The sequence below is a fragment of the Leptodactylus fuscus genome, chromosome 3, assembly GCF_031893055.1.
Source record: "Leptodactylus fuscus isolate aLepFus1 chromosome 3, aLepFus1.hap2, whole genome shotgun sequence".
In the NCBI taxonomy this organism is placed as follows: Eukaryota; Metazoa; Chordata; class Amphibia; order Anura; family Leptodactylidae; genus Leptodactylus; species Leptodactylus fuscus.
The window spans coordinates 82,692,195-82,714,582 of record NC_134267.1 but is presented as its reverse complement, the minus strand read 5'-3'; the positions used below and the strand labels follow the sequence as shown (position 1 = coordinate 82,714,582).

Here is a 22,388-nt window from a genome sequence, read left to right as displayed (position 1 = left end):
GTGCCTCAATGAGTCTCTGCTGAAGTCGCCAACTTCGCTCCCTCTTTTGCGCACCCACCTAACTATTTCTGCAATAACCTGGGCTCTGTCGACTCCCCTGGGTTTCTTTGGGAGGCCCATAAAGCTGTCATGAGAGGATATTGTATTGCGCTGGTCTCTAAGTTTAAGAAGGACAGGCAAGCCTAACTGCATTACCTTCAGGCTTGTATTTGCTCTCTTTCCTCCACGTTGGCTAGTCCTTGCCCAATCGGATCTTCGTGATCTGGAGACCCGCCAAGTGCAACGACTCCTCCTATACACCCACAAGCAAAATTTTGAGTAGGGCAATAAGACTAGAGATGAGCGAACACTAAAATGTTCGAGGTTCAAAATTCGAATCGAACAGCCGCTCACTGTTCGTGTGTTCGAACGGGTTTCGAACCCCATTATAGTCTATGGGGAACATATACTCGTTAAGGGGGAAACCCAAATCCGTGTCTGGAGGGTCACCAAGTCCACTATGACACCACAGGAAATGATGCCAACACCTCTGGAATGACACTGGGACAGCAGGGGAAGCATGTCTGGGGGCATCTAACACACCAAAGACCCTCTATTACCCCAACATCACAGCCTAACAACTACACACTTTACACACTCAATACCACCTCTCTGACAGTAGGAAAACACCTTGAAACATGTGTATTTGGCACTTGCAGTGAGGAGAGCTTGTCACCAGCAGTGAATTTGGCCCTTGTAGTAAGTTGAGGTTGGCACCAACATTTGTTTTGAAAATCAGGGTGGATTGAGCCTCTAACCAGCAGAGTTTGGGCAAATTCATGGTGGAGGGAGCCTCTAAAAACCCCAGTTTGGACCAATTCATGGTGGAGGGAGACTCTAAAAACCCCAGTTTGGACCAATTCATGGTGGAGGGAGCCTCTAAAAAACCCAGTTTGAACCAATTCATGGTGGAGGGAGCCTCTAACCAGCCCAGTTTGGACCAATTCATGGTGGAGGGAGCCTCTAAAAACCCCAGTTTGGACCAATTCATGGTGGAGGGAGCCTCTAAACAGCCCAGTTTGGACCAATTCATGGTGGAGGGAGCCTCTAACCAGCCCAGTTTGGACCAATTCATGGTGGAGGGAGCCTCTAACCAGCCCAGTTTGGGCAAATTCATGGTGGAGGGAGCCTCTAAAAACCCCAATTTGGACCAATTCATGGTGGAGGGAGCCTCTAAACAGCCCAGTTTGGGCAAATTCATGGTGGAGGGAGCCTCTAAAAACCCCAGTTTGGACCAATTCATGGTGGAGGGAGCCTCTAAAAAACCCAGTTTGGACCAATTCATGGTGGAGGGAGCCTCTAACCAGCCCAGTTTGGACCAATTCATGGTGGAGGGAGCCTCTAACCAGCCCAGTTTGGACCAATTCATGGTGGAGGGAGCCTCTAAAAACCCCAGTTTGGACAAATTCATGGTGGAGGGAGCCTCTAAACAGCCCAGTTTGGACCAATTCATGGTGGAGGGAGCCTCTAAAAACCCCAATTTGGACCAATTCATGGTGGAGGGAGCCTCTAACCAGCCCAGTTTGGACCAATTCATGGTGGAGGGAGCCTCTAACCAGCCCAGTTTGGGCAAATTCATGGTGGAGGGAGCCTCTAAAAACCCCAATTTGGACCAATTCATGGTGGAGGGAGCCTCTAAACAGCCCAGTTTTGGCAAATTCATGGTGGAGGGAGCCTCTAAAAACCCCAGTTTGGACCAATTCATGGTGGAGGGAGCCTCTAAAAAACCCAGTTTGGACCAATTCATGGTGGAGGGAGCCTCTAACCAGCCCAGTTTGGACCAATTCATGGTGGAGGGAGCCTCTAACCAGCCCAGTTTGGACCAATTCATGGTGGAGGGAGCCTCTAAAAACCCCAGTTTGGACCAATTCATGGTGGAGGGAGCCTCTAAACAGCCCAGTTTGGACCAATTCATGGTGGAGGGAGCCTCTAAAAACCCCAATTTGGACCAATTCATGGTGGAGGGAGCCTCTAACCAGCCCAGTTTGGACCAATTCATGGTGGAGGGAGCCTCTAACCAGCCCAGTTTGGGCAAATTCATGGTGGAGGGAGCCTCTAAAAACCCCAATTTGGACCAATTCATGGTGGAGGGAGCCTCTAAACAGCCCAGTTTGGGCAAATTCATGGTGGAGGGAGCCTCTAAAAACCCCAGTTTGGACCAATTCATGGTGGAGGGAGCCTCTAAAAACCCCAGTTTGGACCAATTCATGGTGGAGGGAGCCTCTAAAAAACCCAGTTTGGACCAATTCATGGTGGAGGGAGCCTCTAAACAGCCCAGTTTAGGCAAATTCATGGTGGAGGGAGCCTCTAAAAACCCCAGTTTGGACCAATTCATGGTGGAGGGAGCCTCTAAAAACCCCAGTTTGGACCAATTCATGGTGGAGGGAGCCTCTAAACAGCCCAGTTTGGGCAAATTCATGGTGGAGGGAGCCTCTAAAAACCCCAGTTTGGACCAATTCATGGTGGAGGGAGCCTCTAAAAACCCCAGTTTGGACCAATTCATGGTGGAGGGAGCCTCTAAAAACCCCAGTTTGGACCAATTCATGGTGGAGGGAGCCTCTAAAAAACCCAGTTTGGACCAATTCATGGTGGAGGGAGCCTCTAACCAGCCCAGTTTGGACCAATTCATGGTGGGGGGAGCCTCTAAACAGCCCAGTTTGGGCAAATTCATGGTGGAGGGAGCCTCTAACCAGCCCAGTTTGGACCAATTCATGGTGGAGGGAGCCTCTAAAAACCCCAGTTTGGACCAATTCATGGTGGAGGGAGCCTCTAAAAACCCCAGTTTGGACCAATTCATGGTGGAGGGAGCCTCTAAACAGCCCAGTTTGGGCAAATTCATGGTGGAGGGAGCCTCTAAAAACCCCAGTTTGGACCAATTCATGGTGGAGGGAGCCTCTAAAAACCCCAGTTTGGACCAATTCATGGTGGAGGGAGCCTCTAAAAACCCCAATTTGGACCAATTCATGGTGGAGGGAGCCTCTAAACAGCCCAGTTTGGGCAAATTCATGGTGGAGGGAGCCTCTAAAAACCCCAGTTTGGACCAATTCATGGTGGAGGGAGCCTCTAAAAACCCCAGTTTGGACCAATTCATGGTGGAGGGAGCCTCTAAAAAACCCAGTTTGGACCAATTCATGGTGGAGTGAGCCTCTAAACAGCCCAGTTTGGGCAAATTCATGGTGGAGGGAGCCTCTAAAAACCCCAGTTTGGACCAATTCATGGTGGAGGGAGCCTCTAAAAACCCCAGTTTGGACCAATTCATGGTGGAGGGAGCCTCTAAAAACCCCAGTTTGGACCAATTCATGGTGGAGGGAGCCTCTAAAAAACCCAGTTTGGACCAATTCATGGTGGAGGGAGCCTCTAACCAGCCCAGTTTGGACCAATTCATGGTGGAGGGAGCCTCTAAAAACCCCAGTTTGGACCAATTCATGGTGGAGGGAGCCTCTAAACAGCCCAGTTTGGACCAATTCATGGTGGAGGGAGCCTCTAAAAACCCCAATTTGGACCAATTCATGGTGGAGGGAGCCTCTAACCAGCCCAGTTTGGACCAATTCATGGTGGAGGGAGCCTCTAACCAGCCCAGTTTGGGCAAATTCATGGTGGAGGGAGCCTCTAAAAACCCCAATTTGGACCAATTCATGGTGGAGGGAGCCTCTAAACAGCCCAGTTTTGGCAAATTCATGGTGGAGGGAGCCTCTAAAAACCCCAGTTTGGACCAATTCATGGTGGAGGGAGCCTCTAACCAGCCCAGTTTGGGCAAATTCATGGTGGAGGGAGCCTCTAACCAGCAGAGTTGTGGGAAAGCAGGGTGGAGGGAGCCTCTAACCAGCAGAGTTGGTGGAAATCAGGGTGGAGGGAGCCTCTAACCAGCAGAGTTGGGGGAAATCATGTTGGAGGGAGCCTAGTATTAGCAGAATTGTGCAACGCTTATGGTGGATGAGTATGAGGATGCGGAGGAATTGGAGAGGTTGAGTACAGACATGGAGTTTCATGTTGGGGTGCTTTACACAGGTGGGCACAAAAATGAAGGCTCTATCCAGTGGTGGTTCATTTTTATCAAAGTGAGCCGGTCGGCACTCTCAGCTGACAGACGGGTGCGCTTGTCAGTGATGATGCCACCGGCTGCACTGAACACCCTCTCAGATAGGACGCTGGCGGCAGGACAGGACAGCACCTCCAAGGCATATAGGGCAAGTTCAAGCCACAGGTCCAACTTCGACACCCAATACGTGTAGGGCGCAGAGGGGTTGGAGAGGACAGGGCTGTGGTCAGAAAGGTATTCCCGCAACATGCGCCTATACTTCTCACGCCTGGTGACACTAGGACCCTCTGTGGCGGCACTTTGGCGAGGGGGTGCCATCAAGGTGTCCCAGACCTTAGACAGTGTGCCCCTCGTTTGTGTGGACCGGTGAGAACTTGGTCGCCTACTGGAGGAACTGTCCTCCCTGCCGCCAACGTCACATGCTGGAAACATCTCCATCATATTCTGCACCAATTGCCTGTGGAAAGCATTGATGCGATTGGCCCTCCCCTCTACCGGAATAAAAGACGAGATGTTGTTTTTATACCGGGGGTCAAGGATAGCAAAGATCCAGTACTGGTTGTCCTCCATGATTTTGACAATACGCTTGTCGGTTGTAAAGCACCCCAACATGAACTCAGCCATGTCTGCCACAGTGTTAGTTGGCATGACTCCTCTGGCCCCACCGGAAAGTTCAATCTCCATTTCCTCCTCATCCTCCATGTCTACCCATCCGCGCTGCAACAATGGGACGATTCGAAGTTGCCCGGAAGCCTCCTGTATCACCATCACATCATCGGACAACTCTTCTTCCTCCTCCTCCTCCTCCTCCTCCTCCATTAAACGCGATGAAGCGGACAGATGTGTGGACCTAATCTCCAGCTGTGACGGATCGGATGCTATCCCTGACTCCTCTGTGTGATCTGAGTTATCCCTGATGTCAATCAGGGATTCTCTCAGAACACACAAGAGCGGGATTGTAAGGCTCACCATCGCATCCTCAGAGCTCACCCTCCTTGTGGACTCCTCAAACACCCGTAGGATGTCACAAAGGTCTCTCATCCATGGCCACTCATGGATGAGAAACTGAGGCAGCTGACTTTGTGGCACCCTAGGGTTTTGTAGCTGGTATTCCATCAAAGGTCTCTGCTGCTCAACCACTCTATTCAACATCTGAAACGTTGAGTTCCAGCGTGTGGGGATGTCGCACAAAAGCCGGTGTTGTGGCACATGCAGGCGTTGCTGGAGAGATTTTAAGCTAGCAGCGGCTACTGTCGACTTGCGAAAGTGGGCGCACATGCGCCGCACTTTCACCAGTAGCTCTGGAACATTGGGGTAGCTCTTTAGGAAACGTTGCACCACTAGGTTGAAGACGTGGGCCAGGCATGGAACATGTTGGAGTCCGGCAAGCTCCAGAGCTGCTACCAGGTTCCGGCCGTTATCACAAACGACCATGCCTGGGCCCAGGTGCAGCGGCTCAAACCATATTGCCGTCTCATCGAGGAGGGCATCCCTCACCTCGGAGGCAGTGTGCTGTCTGTCCCCCAAGCTGATCAGCTTCAGCACAGCCTGCTGACGTCTACCAACGCCAGTGCTGCAACGTTTCCAACTCGTAGCTGGGGTCAATCTAACAGCGGAGGAGGAGGCGGTGGCGGAGGAGGAGGCGGTAGAGGAGGAGGAGGAGGGGGGTGTTCTTCTCGTGTCCCTGCCAGGAATGTTAGGCGGGGAGACGAGGTACACCGGGCCAGTTTGGGAAGCAGTCCCAGCCTCAACTACATTCACCCAGTGTGCCGTCAGTGAAATGTAGCGTCCCTGTCCGCATGCACTTGTCCACGCGTCGGTGGTCAAGTGGACCTTTGTGCAAAGCGCGGAACTAAGGGCCCGCCTGATGTTGAGTGACACGTGCTGGTGCAAGGCGGGGACGGCACACCGGGAGAAGTAGTGACGGCTAGGGACGGCATAGCGAGGTGCCGCAGTTGCCATCAGGTCCAGGAAGGCGGGAGTTTCAACAAGCCGGAACGCCAACATCTCCTGGGCCAGCAGTTTAGCGATGTTGGCGTTCAAGGCTTGCGCGTGTGGGTGGTTAGCAGTGTATTTCTGCCGCCGCTCCAATGTCTGAGAGATGGTGGGTTGTTGTAAAGAAGCGCCTGATGGTGCCTTTGATGGTGCAGGAGAAGGAGATAAGACAGGAACAGGGGAGGATGAGGGAGAAGTCAACAAAGTGGCGGAGGCAGATGAAGTGGTGTCCTGGCTCGTCCTCTGGAGTGCATCGCCAGCACAGTCAGCAGTGGCAGTGGCAGAGGCAGAGGCAGTGGCAGAGGCAGTGGCAGTGGCGTGAACGGCAGGCGGCCTTTGTCCTGCCGTTGCTGCCTGCCACTGATTCCAGTGCTTGGATTCCAAATGACGGCGCATTGAAGTGGTGGACAGGTTGCTCTTCTCAGAGCCCCTAATCAATTTCGAGAGGCAAATTGTGCAGACAACACTATATCTGTCCTCGGCGCATTCCTTGAAAAAACTCCACACCTTCGAGAAACGTGCCCTCGAGGTGGGAGTTTTTCGGGGCTGGGTACGAACTGGAACATCTTGGGAGATTCCGGGTGTGGCCTGGCTTCGCCTAAGCTGCTGACCTCTGCCTCTGCCTCTAGCTACCCTTTTTGGTGCTGCACTTGCCTCAACATCCACACTACTTTCCCCGCTTGACATCCCCCCTGTCCAGGTCGGGTCAGTGTCCTCATCATCCACCACTTCCTCTTCCAACTCCTGTCTCATCTCCTCCTCCCGCACAATGCGCCGGTCAACTGGATGCCCTGACGGCAACTGCGTCACATCATCGTCGATGAGGGTGGGTTGCTGGTCATCCACCACCAAATCGAACGGAGATGGAGGAGACTCTAGTGTTTGAGCATCTGGACACAGATGCTCCTCTGTTAGGTTCGTGGAATCGTGACGTGGAGAGGCAGGTTGAGGGACAATGAAAGGAGCGGAGAACAGCTCTGGGGAGCAGGGACAGTTGGGGTTATTGTTCTGTGAAGCTTGGGAATTTTGGGAGGAAGGAGGACAAGACTGTTGGGTAATAGGAGGAGAGGAGGCAGAGTCTGACTGGCTGCTGGACAATGTGCTGTAAGCGTTCTCTGACAGCCATTGCAAGACCTGTTCCTGGTTCTCGGGCCTACTAAGGTTTGTACCCTGCAGTTTAGTTAATGTGGCAAGCAACCCTGGCACTGTGGAGTGGCGCAATGCTTGCTGCCCCACAGGAGTAGGCACAGGACGCCCTGTGGCTTCACTGCTACCTTGCTCCCCAGAACCATTCCCCCGACCTCGCCCACGGCCTCGTCCACGTCCCTTTCCGGGAGCCTTGCGCATTTTGAATTCCCAGTTAGAAATTGGCACTATATACGAGTAGCAAAAATTGTGGGTGCACGTAACCCCAATATATTCTTTGAATTCCCAGTCAGACAATGGCACTATATACCAGTAGCAAGAAATGAGGGTATTTATAACCCCAATATATTCTTTGAATTACCAGTCAGAAACTGGCACTATATGGCAGTAGCAAGAAATGAGGGTATTTATAACCCCAATATATTCTTTGAATTCCCAGTCAGACAATGGCACTGTATACCAGTAGTAAAAATTGTGGGTGCACATAACCCCAATATATTCTTTGAATTACCAGTCAGAAACTGGCACTATATGGCAGTAGCAAGAAATGAGGGTATTTGTAACCCCAATATATTCTTTGAATTCCCAGTCAGAAACTGGCACTGTATACCAGTAGTAAAAATTGTGGGTGCACGTAACCCCAATATATTCTTTGAATTCCCAGTCAGACAATGGCACTATATACCAGTAGCAAGAAATGAGGGTATTTATAACCCCAATATATTCTTTGAATTCCCAGTCAGAAACTGGCACTATATGGCAGTAGCAAGAAATGAGGGTATTTATAACCCCAATATATTCTTTGAATTCCCAGTCAGACAATGGCACTGTATACCAGTAGTAAAAATTGTGGGTGCATGTAACCCCAATATATTCTTTGAATTACCAGTCAGAAACTGGCACTATATGGCAGTAGCAAGAAATGAGGGTATTTGTAACCCCAATATATTCTTTGAATTACCAGTCAGAAACTGGCACTATATGGCAGTAGCAAGAAATGAGGGTATTTGTAACCCCAATATATTCTTTGAATTCCCAGTCAGAAACTGGCACTGTATACCAGTAGTAAAAATTGTGGGTGCACATAACCCCAATATATTCTTTGAATTCCCAGTCAGACAATGGCACTATATACCAGTAGCAAGAAATGAGGGTATTTATAACCCCAATATATTCTTTGAATTACCAGTCAGAAACTGGCACTATATGGCAGTAGCAAGAAATGAGGGTATTTGTAACCCCAATATATTCTTTGAATTCCCAGTCAGAAACTGGCACTGTATACCAGTAGTAAAAATTGTGGGTGCACGTAACCCCAATATATTCTTTGAATTCCCAGTCAGACAATGGCACTATATACCAGTAGCAAGAAATGAGGGTATTTATAACCCCAATATATTCTTTGAATTCCCAGTCAGACAATGGCACTGTATACCAGTAGTAAAAATTGTGGGTGCACGTAACCCCAATATATTCTTTGAATTCCCAGTCAGAAACTGGCACTATATGGCAGTAGCAAGAAATGAGGGTATTTATAACCCCAATATATTCTTTGAATTCCCAGTCAGACAATGGCACTGTATACCAGTAGTAAAAATTGTGGGTGCACGTAACCCCAATATATTCTTTGAATTACCAGTCAGAAACTGGCACTATATGGCAGTAGCAAGAATTGAGGGTATTTGTAACCCCAATATATTCTTTGAATTCCCAGTCAGAAACTGGCACTGTATACCAGTAGTAAAAATTGTGGGTGCACGTAACCCCAATATATTCTTTGAATTCCCAGTCAGACAATGGCACTATATACCAGTAGCAAGAAATGAGGGTATTTATAACCCCAATATATTCTTTGAATTCCCAGTCAGAAACTGGCACTATATGGCAGTAGCAAGAAATGAGGGTATTTATAACCCCAATATATTCTTTGAATTCCCAGTCAGACAATGGCACTGTATACCAGTAGTAAAAATTGTGGGTGCACGTAACCCCAATATATTCTTTCAATTACCAGTCAGAAACTGGCACTATATGGCAGTAGCAAGAAATGAGGGTATTTGTAACCCCAATATATTCTTTGAATTCCCAGTCAGAAACTGGCACTGTATACCAGTAGTAAATATTGTGGGTGCACGTAACCCCAATATATTCTTTGAATTCCCAGTCAGACAATGGCACTATATACCAGTAGCAAGAAATGAGGGTATTTATAACCCCAATATATTCTTTGAATTACCAGTCAGAAACTGGCACTATATGGCAGTAGCAAGAAATGAGGGTATTTGTAACCCCAATATATTCTTTGAATTCCCAGTCAGAAACTGGCACTGTATACCAGTAGTAAAAATTGTGGGTGCACGTAACCCCAATATATTCTTTGAATTACCAGTCAGAAACTGGCACTATATGGCAGTAGCAAGAAATGAGGGTATTTGTAACCCCAATATATTCTTTGAATTCCCAGTCAGAAACTGGCACTGTATACCAGTAGTAAAAATTGTGGGTGCACGTAACCCCAATATATTCTTTGAATTCCCAGTCAGACAATGGCACTATATACCAGTAGCAAGAAATGAGGGTATTTATAACCCCAATATATTCTTTGAATTCCCAGTCAGACAATGGCACTGTATACCAGTAGTAAAAATTGTGGGTGCACGTAACCCCAATATATTCTTTGAATTCCCAGTCAGAAACTGGCACTATATGGCAGTAGCAAGAAATGAGGGTATTTATAACCCCAATATATTCTTTGAATTCCCAGTCAGACAATGGCACTGTATACCAGTAGTAAAAATTGTGGGTGCACGTAACCCCAATATATTCTTTGAATTACCAGTCAGAAACTGGCACTATATGGCAGTAGCAAGAAATGAGGGTATTTGTAACCCCAATATATTCTTTGAATTCCCAGTCAGAAACTGGCACTGTATACCAGTAGTAAAAATTGTGGGTGCACGTAACCCCAATATATTCTTTGAATTACCAGTCAGAAACTGGCACTATATGGCAGTATCAAGAAATGAGGGTATTTGTAACCCCAATATATTCTTTGAATTCCCAGTCAGAAACTGGCACTGTATACCAGTAGTAAAAATTGTGGGTGCACGTAACCCCAATATATTCTTTGAATTCCCAGTCAGACAATGGCACTATATACCAGTAGCAAGAAATGAGGGTATTTATAACCCCAATATATTCTTTGAATTCCCAGTCAGACAATGGCACTGTATACCAGTAGTAAAAATTGTGGGTGCACGTAACCCCAATATATTCTTTGAATTCCCAGTCAGAAACTGGCACTATATGGCAGTAGCAAGAAATGAGGGTATTTATAACCCCAATATATTCTTTGAATTCCCAGTCAGACAATGGCACTGTATACCAGTAGTAAAAATTGTGGGTGCACGTAACCCCAATATATTCTTTGAATTACCAGTCAGAAACTGGCACTATATGGCAGTAGCAAGAAATGAGGGTATTTGTATTCCCAATATATTCTTTGAATTCCCAGTCAGACAATGGCACTATATACCAGTAGCAAGAAATGAGGGTATTTATAACCCCAATATATTCTTTGAATTCCCAGTCAGACAATGGCACTGTATACCAGTAGTAAAAATTGTGGGTGCACGTAACCCCAATATATTCTTTGAATTCCCAGTCAGAAACTGGCACTATATGGCAGTAGCAAGAAATGAGGGTATTTATAACCCCAATATATTCTTTGAATTCCCAGTCAGACAATGGCACTGTATACCAGTAGTAAAAATTGTGGGTGCACGTAACCCCAATATATTCTTTGAATTCCCAGTCAGAAACTGGCACTATATGGCAGTAGCAAGAAATGAGGGTATTTGTAACCCCAATATATTCTTTGAATTCCCAGTCAGACAATGGCACTGTATACCAGTAGTAAAAATTGTGGGTGCACGTAACCCCAATATATTCTTTGAATTCCCAGTCAGAAACTGGCACTATATGGCAGTAGCAAGAAATGAGGGTATTTATAACCCCAATATATTCTTTGAATTCCCAGTCAGACAATGGCACTGTATACCAGTAGTAAAAATTGTGGGTGCACGTAACCCCAATATATTCTTTGAATTACCAGTCAGAAACTGGCACTATATGGCAGTAGCAAGAAATGAGGGTATTTGTAACCCCAATATATTCTTTGAATTCCCAGTCAGAAACTGGCACTGTATACCAGTAGTAAAAATTGTGGGTGCACGTAACCCCAATATATTCTTTGAATTACCAGTCAGAAACTGGCACTATATGGCAGTATCAAGAAATGAGGGTATTTGTAACCCCAATATATTCTTTGAATTCCCAGTCAGAAACTGGCACTGTATACCAGTAGTAAAAATTGTGGGTGCACGTAACCCCAATATATTCTTTGAATTCCCAGTCAGACAATGGCACTATATACCAGTAGCAAGAAATGAGGGTATTTATAACCCCAATATATTCTTTGAATTCCCAGTCAGACAATGGCACTGTATACCAGTAGTAAAAATTGTGGGTGCACGTAACCCCAATATATTCTTTGAATTCCCAGTCAGAAACTGGCACTATATGGCAGTAGCAAGAAATGAGGGTATTTATAACCCCAATATATTCTTTGAATTCCCAGTCAGACAATGGCACTGTATACCAGTAGTAAAAATTGTGGGTGCACGTAACCCCAATATATTCTTTGAATTACCAGTCAGAAACTGGCACTATATGGCAGTAGCAAGAAATGAGGGTATTTGTATTCCCAATATATTCTTTGAATTCCCAGTCAGACAATGGCACTATATACCAGTAGCAAGAAATGAGGGTATTTATAACCCCAATATATTCTTTGAATTCCCAGTCAGAAACTGGCACTGTATACCAGTAGTAAAAATTGTGGGTGCACGTAACCCCAATATATTCTTTGAATTCCCAGTCAGACAATGGCACTATATACCAGTAGCAAGAAATGAGGGTATTTATAACCCCAATATATTCTTTGAATTCCCAGTCAGACAATGGCACTGTATACCAGTAGTAAAAATTGTGGGTGCACGTAACCCCAATATATTCTTTGAATTCCCAGTCAGAAACTGGCACTATATGGCAGTAGCAAGAAATGAGGGTATTTATAACCCCAATATATTCTTTGAATTCCCAGTCAGACAATGGCACTGTATACCAGTAGTAAAAATTGTGGGTGCACGTAACCCCAATATATTCTTTGAATTACCAGTCAGAAACTGGCACTATATGGCAGTAGCAAGAAATGAGGGTATTTGTAACCCCAATATATTCTTTGAATTCCCAGTCAGAAACTGGCACTGTATACCAGTAGTAAAAATTGTGGGTGCACGTAACCCCAATATATTCTTTGAATTCCCAGTCAGACAATGGCACTATATGGCAGTAGCAAAAATAGTGGGTGTATATAGCCCCAATTCTATTGCTAGGGGACTTGCAGGGTATTTCTGGGGTGAAGGTGGGGGGGGCACACCGTTGGAACGGGTATCGGGGGTATATATCGGGTATACGGGAATACACTGACAGTGTATTCCATTCAGGATCCTGGGAAAGCTGGGTTGCGGCGATTGAGCCCGTCAGTGCCACGTTACACTGACAAGCTTCTCCCTGGAATTTAGCTCTTATAAGAGCTGTTGGTTGTCTTCTCCTTCCTATCCTAGCCTGTCCCTGCCTACCCAGAATCTAAGCCCTAGCTAACTGGACGGAAACCTCCGTCCTCGGTGAATTGCAAGCTCAGAATGACGCGAACCTGGGCGGCGCTGTTCTTTTAAATTAGAGGTCACATGTTTTCGGCAGCCAATGGGTTTTGCCTACTTTTCTCAACGTCACCGGTGTCGTAGTTCCTGTCCCACCTACCCTGCGCTGTTATTGGAGCAAAAAAGGCGCCAGGGAAGGTGGGAGGGGAATCGAGTAATGGCGCACTTTACCACGCGGTATTCGATTCGAACATGCCGAACAGCCTAATATCCGATCGAACATGAGTTCGATAGAACACTGTTCGCTCATCTCTAAATAAGACCCATACCTTGCTGGCGAGGACCCTTAGAGACCACTGTGCTACTTCTGTTCCACATGCCATTCGTGATTCCTCTGGCATCCTCCAGCATCACCCTGATCGAATCGCTTTGGCCTTCCATTCTTACTACTCTAAACTGTACACCCTCCTGATGGTTGATCTGGTTTAGTTCCTACCTGGCCTGTGGTCTTCCGCGACTCTCTTCCCAAGCCCTGGCATCCCTGAATTCTCCCATCACTGGCAAGGCGTTAGAGGGAGTTCTTAAGGATCTCCCTAATGGCAAGGACCCGGGCCTGGATGGCTTCATGTATCTTTACTACACTACACTTACTTACTACAAGTTCTTTCGGGATGAACTTTCTGGGCATCTTCTTAGTTTATTCAATTCCTTTCTTATGGGTTCCCCGATTCCCCCAACCATGTCTCACCCTCTCCTCTTTCTGGTCCCGAAACCGGGAAAAGACCCCCAGGACTGCACTAGCTATCATTCGATAGCCCTACTAAATACGGATCTGAAGCTTTTTATGAAAATTTAGCCAATAGACTCATTGCTTAGCTTCCTCTCCTTATTCACAAGGACCAGGTGGGCTTTGTTTTGCGTCATCAGGGTTGCGATAAAACCAGGAGGGCAGTGGACCTAGTGGAGGTGGCCAACCATACTTCTACCCCAGCTCTCCTGTGTATGCTGAGAAAGCCTTCGACTGCCTCGATTGGTCCTTTATGTTCTCCACCTTGGAGGCTTTTGGATGCTCAGGGGCTTTTCTCACGGTGATCCGAGCTCGTTACTCGTCACCTTTGGCAGTGGTTAGACTCTCACACAACTCCTGACCCTCCTTCCCAATTTGTAATGGCACTAGGCAGGGTTGCCCCCTCTCTCCTCTTATCTTTGCCCTTTGTATTGAACCTCTTGCAGTTAGAATTCATAGGAATCCGGATGTTAGGGGGATTAGGGTCGGAGATAAGGAATTCAAGGTTTCTCTCTTTGCCAATGATGTTCTTCTTTCCATTACCTCTCCCTATACTACCCTCGCTAAACTTTTTTTGCCTACTAGAGGACTATGGTAATTTCTCGACTAAGGGCAATTCCTCGAAAACCAAGCGCTCCCCCTTAATATTCCACAGGATTGCCTTGCACTCCTGCAGAGTAATTTTGACTTCTAGTGGCAAACCTCTTCTATCCGCTATCTTGGGATCCAGATTTCACCCTTCTATTTGTCCCTCTACTCAGCGAGCTACCCACTTCTCTTTCGCAATCTCCAGGCGCTTCTAGATAGGTGGCATCCCCTGCTTATCTCTCTCTTAGGGAGAATTGCTGCGGTCACAATGACCCTTCTTCCAAAATTGCTATACTTTTTTGAGGCCCTTCTTGTGGCAGTTCCACGGGCAGACTGTCGGAGCCTCCAGAAGGCAATATTCCAGTTCATTTGGCAGGGTGATGCATTGCATACACCGTACGCTTATGTTGATGGGGAGGGGGAGTGGGAAACTGGCCGTGTTTACCAGATGGATGGAAATTTACTTTACTAGATCTGCCTATTGTGCTACGTTACTGTTGGTCTCACCTTGCTCCTCCATGGTGTCCCTCTTCTATGGTCAAGGTGTGGTCCAGGGTGGGGCTCTTCTGTTTCGCCGATATGGTGGATGCTGTGGTCGTTTGATCATCTTACGTCTTCTATGGGCCTCCCTCCAACGGAGTGGCTCCACTACTCTCAGGTAGTTCATTTCGTCCGTTCACTTTATAGATCCCTCACAGTAACCCCTCCCACTGCATTTGAGAGGATTTGATATGCAGGTACTTCTACATGAGGCTTGATCTCCTCTATTTACCAGCTCCTCTCCTCCCATGCTGTGAGTTCTCCCTCATCTCACTGTTATATGCTAAAATGGGAAGAGGCAGTGGGTAGACCTATTTCCCCTGAACAGTGGCAGGTAATATGGTCCCATGCTGAGAAGTCCTCTTAATGTGTGTCCTTTCGTGAGGTCCAATATAAGCTGTTAATGCTGCCTTCCTGAACGCATTGAACCCTGCTATTCCAACATTGTGTTGACGTTGCCAAGCTGTGGTAGTTTCGCTTTACCACATCTTCTGGACATGTCCTCTTATCCTGGGTTTTTGGTGGGAGGTTAGGGCTCTGACGGCTTCCCTCTTCAGCCAAGGGGTACCTCTTGACCTGCTTACCTACCTCCCACTGAGTCTTCGTTGTTGGCCAGGATGAAGGACGTGCGGAGCCTTGAATACCTTACACATATCAATAGTCTTAACACTCTTGATGCCTCCCAGTCTATTTGGGCCCCCCGGGACACCTATTGCATCCTGCACGGCTTCTGATTATGGTCTACTTCTCCCCTCCCCCCCTTTCTCCTTCCATATTGTGTTTTCCTTGGTCATTTGCCTGTTCTTTGCCCCCCTCCCTCCCAGTTTTAGTCTTTTTTGTGACTTTTCTTTAGAGCATTTCTTTGGTTTGCCAGTTTATTTGTACTTTACCAGTTGAGGGTTGGGAGCGCTAGCCCCTTCCCTCTCATTGTTATGTCTTTTTCTCTGAAAGGCGGAGAATCCTATTAACCCCTTCCCTCATTATGATATATCAGTACATCATTTAGCAGTGTAATTTTCCACACTATGATGTACTAGTATGTCATGGTGATGGTGCATGCTCAGAAGCTAAACTCCGATTATGGGTGTTAAAAGGGCTCCATCATTGGGAAAAGTAATTTTTAACTAAGCACATACTTGCATAGCCTTTAGAAAGGCTATTCCACACATAAGTTTTGTATGTAAATTGCCTCAGTAGTTTTTGAATGAGCCTGTTTTGATTCATATGCTAATTAACCTCCAGAGAGCACCAGAAGTGTCTATGAGCACTGTCTGCTATTCTCTGCTCTGTGTGAGAACAGAGAGATGAGTCATCAGCAGCAGCCTGTGCTGTACACACAGTAGACATTGCTCGCTGAGAACTTCCTGTGGTCGCTGAAGCCTAATTAGCATATGAATAAAAATGGACCCATTCAAAAACTACTGAGGCGATTTACATACAAAAGGTATGTGTGGAATAGCCTTTCTAAAGGCTGTGCAAGTATGTGCTTAGTTAAAAATTACTTTTCCCAATGAGAGCCCCTTTAACGCCTTAGATGCCACATTCAATTATGACTGCTGAAACTAAGGGGTTTCCAGCCCTCAATCACTCGTGCAGCACATTGGAGGGTGGTGATATATTGTCATGGCAGCCAGGGGCCCAATCAGTTGCTGCTGGACTATAACTGACTAATCACATAGGCGGGCAGCCTATAATATATACTGCGTTCCATGTGTGTATTACTGAGCTAGCAAATAAAAATTAAAACACTTTGAGTCGGGTTTACAGGAGGAAAATCTTAATTCTAACAACAAATTTAAAAAAAAAAAAACCTCCCCCAAAAATAAGCCCTAGCTAGATTTTCCAGGTTTTTTTTTTTGAGTAGACTTGAAATTAAGCCCCATTTAAAAAATAAGCTCTAGCTAGTTTAACCCCATCCTAACATCAGCCATGCAATTACATCAGACTTCTACCACATCAAGTCCACACTGATCGTGTACATTGTTGTGCTAATGCCCACGATCAGAGTCCATTCCGATCGCGGGCATTGTTGCCCACCCAACCACCGCCCCCAAAGTATTACAACTGTACCTTTCTTGTTGAAGGCTGGCTCCAGTACAGCAAGATCGCAGGAGCAGACCTTTTCCTTTGACAGCTGGGAGCCTTATGAAGGTTTCCAGGCCTGTTATAGGAATATTACTAATGAGGCTACTTTTTCCTATATGGTGAACACTGTAGAGGGTGGGAGAAAAAAAACCCAAAAAATAAAACCGAACTAAAAAAAACAAAAAGTGCAGGTTTTTTTTTTTTGCCATTTTGCCTCTGATAAAAATTGAAATAAAAAGTGAAAAATTGTTGTTCATGGAAAAAGACCTACCCCGAAAATAGGCTCTAGCCCCTTTTACAGAGGGCTATATCATGTTTTTTGGAGAAAAACTGTACATGCACACCCATTGCCACTGTAAACATATTTGGATGGTACGCCTAGCATCACCACTGTGGAACACTCATATGGGCCCTGGGCACTTTTAAAATTACTAAAGGGCCAGCAGGTCAGAGACTGAGCAGAGATCCTGAAAAAGTGATGACCAAGAACAGTCCACTGTTCCTTGCGGAGAAGGGTGATGGTGGGGGATTGACAAGTTAATGGACAGAAACTTTTACAATGCATGTTGAATAGTTTTTTTTTCCCCTCACCCTTTACATGTTGTAAAGTTACATTGATATACATTGTGGTAGCGTGCGTGTGCAGAATTCCATGCCAAAATTGTCAGTCTAGAACAGGGGTGCTCACACTTTTTCAGCTTGTGAGCTACTTTGTTAGCTGACCAAGGCAAAAGATCTATAAGGGCGGGGCGTTCCTGTGGGTGGGGCCGAGGCGAGCCTATGGGTGGGACCGGGCGGGCTTATGGGCGGGATGGGGCGTTTCTGTGGGCGGGACCCAGCATGTGGGCAGGGCCGAACTTATCGTGAGAGCAGGAGACGGAGTTCTGTGGCCGCCCAGGGATCCCCGATGTCTGTTCACAGCGCAGGCTGAGAGTTATCTCTGGGCACTGGCAGGCTAGGGCAGCCCCGCCTGCCAGTGTCAGGAGATGACTCTCAACCTGCACTGTGAGCAAGCAGACACCGGGGATCCCTGCATCCCGCGATCGACCTATACGTCCTTTGCGATCTACCAGTAGATCGCGATCGACATATTGGGCACCCCTGGTCTAGACGACTAGTTTCAGAGATCCAACCTACCTCAGCAGTCAGCAAGTATCAGAACACAACTCGCATCATTTAATAGGATCTTCATTCTGTTATTACTAAAAGAGACTCTAAAATGCATCATTTTCTTGCTTGAAGTTAAATGAACAAATCGACAAAGTACTTAGAATATATATTTTTTTAATTTTTATAAATAACTTATCTGTTACAAAGACTGTTTACCCAGCTAAATCACAAAACCATCAGCTCAAGATATCCAAATTAGGTTTTATTATTAAAACAAGTAAAAATTTTCTCAATCTTCACAGAAAACTGCAGACGAAGCTGAAAATGGTCTTTTTTTTTTAAAGCAAAAGCATTGCTTGTAAGTGCTTTGGTTCTGCTGTTTAGCCCAATTACAGTGCTGGAAGGCCTAACATAACAAGCCTTTGCAACACTTTGGTTACCTAGAAATGTATTCTGCAACACAATGAATAGCCTCAAGAAATAAGGCTCATCACATTTAAGTTTCTGGTACAAAAACCTTAAAAACAACATTGCACTGTATGATGTTGAGTCATTTACAGTGGATGACTTTATGAAACCAATGGCTACATAAATATCAAAGCCTAAAAGAAAAGGAGAGCCACTGACTGGTGCTAATCTCTTAATACTTAAATAAAAGCAGCAATTCCGCACATTTCTTTGAGATGCCAAGCAGTGTATCAGTTCATTTCCAAGAGTGAGCTGCTCGTGAAATGCATGGTTACTTCTTCCCTAAACTTTATGATGTCCTACAGGTCACTGCTTCAAGCCAAATGATCATTTTCAAAATGGCCAAAAATCGTAACGCAATAGTTTTTGTTGGGAATGAAGGAATGAGAACTACCCAGATCTATGCTGACAAATGAGCATCTGTTTTAAGATACAACTGTCTCAAACAGGAAAATCATAGATTTGAGGCCATTGTAACAAAGAACATGGACCCATGTGAATACAAAAATAAGTTAAAAAACAGAGCTTCATACGCAACGTCTGGGCATTAATAAAAGGTTCTCATTCGTTACATAGACAATATTGGCAGTACAGTACTTGAAAGTATAACTGAAGATATGACGTTGCAACTTGGGTAACCTAGAACCTGTATTGGCAGATTACCTTGGGATTTCCAGGATTGTCTGCCATACATGACATTAGGTTTTCTTTTGCCAGAAATATACAAGTTCTAAGACTTCTAAATAGGCATGACACATTTGGCACGTTATGGAAATAATATTCAAAGGTAGGTTTTTAAGGAAATGTCAATGTGAGAGAGTCACCCACTGTAAAGTCCAATGTGTACAGGAAAATGTGTTAGAACATTGTGCCTTTTCATGATTTTCACAGGACATTAGGATATGCAAGAGAAATAGGTTCTGTGGTGGAGAGATGACCAACAAAATCAAACTGCACAATGCTTTACTCCCTCCCACCACCCAGTAAAAGGCACCACATTGTTGATAAAAGATGCAAAAAAAAAAAAAAAAAAAGACTGTGGCAAGAAAAAAAAAAAATAGAAAGGGAAATTTTAACAAAAAACCCTATTACACTTTACATACAGGAGAGAACATGAAATTAATAAAGGTGAGAAGGAAAAATAAGGTCACTTGGAGCAGGTTTCAGGGTTATTTACAACTGGAAAAAGCTTTAGGTAACTTCACTGTATCGTACAGAGACAACACATGCAGTTTTTCATCATTGTTGCACTTGATTGTACTGATGCTGGTTTCACAAGTCATGGGAGGTTCCCGAAAGGCACTTAAACACATGAACGGCAAAGTCCTTCCTCTGTTCATGTGACGGCAACAACATGCAGCAAGTTGAAAATCCTTTGTATTTTTAGTGTTTGTTTTCGGGGTTGCTGGTTTTGCATATGGAGAATTGAAAAGCCAATAAAATGTATTGCTTTGTTTCTCCTCTAAATATCCAAAAATCGATCCAGTAACTTTTACTGAGAAAAAGTAGTAAGGACCCAAAACACTGGGCACAGTGAGAAATCTTCTTTAAAGGCTATTAATACTGTACATGGTACAGGCGGCCAGCTGGGAACCAGGCGTATCAGTCTTACACTGATCAGAGAATTTAAGAAAAGGGCAAATACCCAACTGCGCACAACACAAGACTGAGGTATTATTCTGTGGGCTAATGTTTACTATTAGTAAACAACCACAAGGCCATTTTTCTCCTAGGATTTAAAAGCCGTTTTTGAAGATTTTCCATTTCTATCCATCGACAGAATTGACCTACTGGCTCAGTAATTCCTGGGCATATCGCACTGTTCACATCGGTTTAAGGCAGGGTGATTCAGAAAAGTACATGCAGTGCAATTCCACTGAGCTCCCTCGTCTTCCTCCGTGTCAGGAACTTTTGTTGGAGTTTTGACAGTGGACCTTTGATCTAAATGGGAACAAAAAATTAAAAAAACAAAAAAAAAAAGTTTAAATTAAATTAATGTAACAAAAAAAAAAAAAACCTCAAACAATATCCAGTGATAAAATTCCAGAAATATTAAGACAAACAAAACCAAAAAGCAAATTGTACCTTTACCTCACAAAATAACCAGTGGTCATATAGATCACAAACAAGGAAACAATTTTGATATCAAACATTTACATGGATTTGATCCATATAATAATTCCCCCCAAAAATTGAAATACTGACTTTGGTGGATAAACCCCATGGATGCTGCATTGTGGGACAGGAATAGGACCAGTCCTGAATTTTGCAGCCTGAACGGTCGGCCAACACATGGGACGTGTAATGCACGGTTGTGTGCATTGACTAACAGAAATTAAGTGGTCAGTGTACTATCCGGGAAAAATATGAATACCACACAGAACCATGCCACGATTGTGTACAAGGGGCCTAAGCCACATCTGTAAGTGGTTAAATTTAAGTAATAACTAGCATATAACACTTATTTTATATCAAGTGTTTAGTTTTGCATGTACTTACCAACAGACTGTGTACCTTTTGGCTTTGGAGGCACGGGGCCTAAAAATCCAATGTTATCATAGAAATTATGAATGGCACTGGGATCAAAATTCGGCCCTGGATAAAACAGAATAAGCCTGTTTAATGACAGTTAACCTCCCCTCTTTCGCCCCAAAGAAGAAATTTCATATCACATATTTTAACAGGAATCAAACTAGGATTTCACTGGAGCAAAACTGGTAAAATGTGGTTAGAAAAGAAAAAAGTGCAAAACAGACGTAAACCACAAAATAATTGTAATTCACATGTAAAAGGCACTGAAAGGGTTTTCCAGGCTAAAGATATTGATGATTTACTCTAAGGATAATTGTTCACTACCAGATTATTGGGGGTCCAACACCCCCACAGATCAGCTGATACCCAGAGAATGGAGCAGGAAGCAGACAGGCTTTGGACTCTGTATATGTGATCACACCAGGATGCTGCAGATCACCTGCCATTCAACTGAAGGGAACCTAACCTGAACGGACTCCATTAAAAGATTACACAGAGAAAAAAGCTGTGTACTTCATTCTCCATTCTGTGTATCAGAACCAGGGTTCTCTACAGCAAGGCTGCCCAATACGTCGATCGCAATGGACGTATGGGTCGATTGCGGGATGCAGCTACGCTGTCTGCTTCTTCACAGCGCAGGCTGAGAGTTATCTCTGGACACTGGCAGGCTGGGGCTGCGACAGCTCCACCTGCCAGTGTCTGTAGATGACTCTCAACCTGCGTGTGAACAAGCACTTGCATAATACTCGATAATAATACTTGATAATGCTCAGCCTGCGCTGTGAAGAAGCAGACAGCGGGGATGCCTGGGTGGCCATCTCTCATGATCCGCCCGGCCCTGCCCACAGGCCCACCCCGGCCCCGCCCACAAGAAGTAGGTAGTAGATCTTAGGGCTTGGTCAAGTTAAGAAGTAGCTCACATGCTGACAAAGTGTGAGCACCCCTGCTCTACAGTAATAAGCATAATGTACAAGAGGATATGTTACAACCTTCCCCCCCAAAAAAAATAAAAAAATAAAATAAAATATAATATTACACAAACTCACCTCTTGCTTGAAAAAGATCTATTTCTTTGGTGAGACAGTCTATATCAATTTGTAACTGCCTGTTACAACTCCTTAATTCCTGCATTTCTTCCAGCTTGAAACAAAAAAATACAAAGTAGATATTTAGAAGTAGAAGGTGAACATACTATACAACATGGTAGGATGCGAAACCTAAAACAAAAAAAATAGATCAAATTTGCCAGCAGCTGCTATAGTCATTACAGCCAGAGTCAGCTGAATTGCATTTAATCTTCTAAAAGTCAAATACAGTATAGAAGCTTTCACAACAC

General features: G+C 45.2%; 1 protein-coding gene across 1 annotated transcript in view; it reads right to left on the bottom strand.

Annotated features, from left to right (window-relative positions):
• Nucleotides 1–18,255: 18,255 nt before the first annotated feature.
• TAB2 (TGF-beta activated kinase 1 (MAP3K7) binding protein 2) overlaps nt 18,256–22,388 on the bottom strand; it is a 42,392-nt gene continuing 38,259 nt past the window's right edge. Inside the window, exons 6-8 of the mRNA XM_075267861.1 lie at nt 22,099–22,192; nt 21,020–21,115; nt 18,256–20,461 (exon numbers count right to left, since the gene is read on the bottom strand). Coding sequence (XP_075123962.1) covers nt 20,316–20,461; nt 21,020–21,115; nt 22,099–22,192 — 336 coding nt within the window. The 3' untranslated portion in view covers nt 18,256–20,315. The remainder of the gene's footprint in view (nt 20,462–21,019; nt 21,116–22,098; nt 22,193–22,388) is intronic.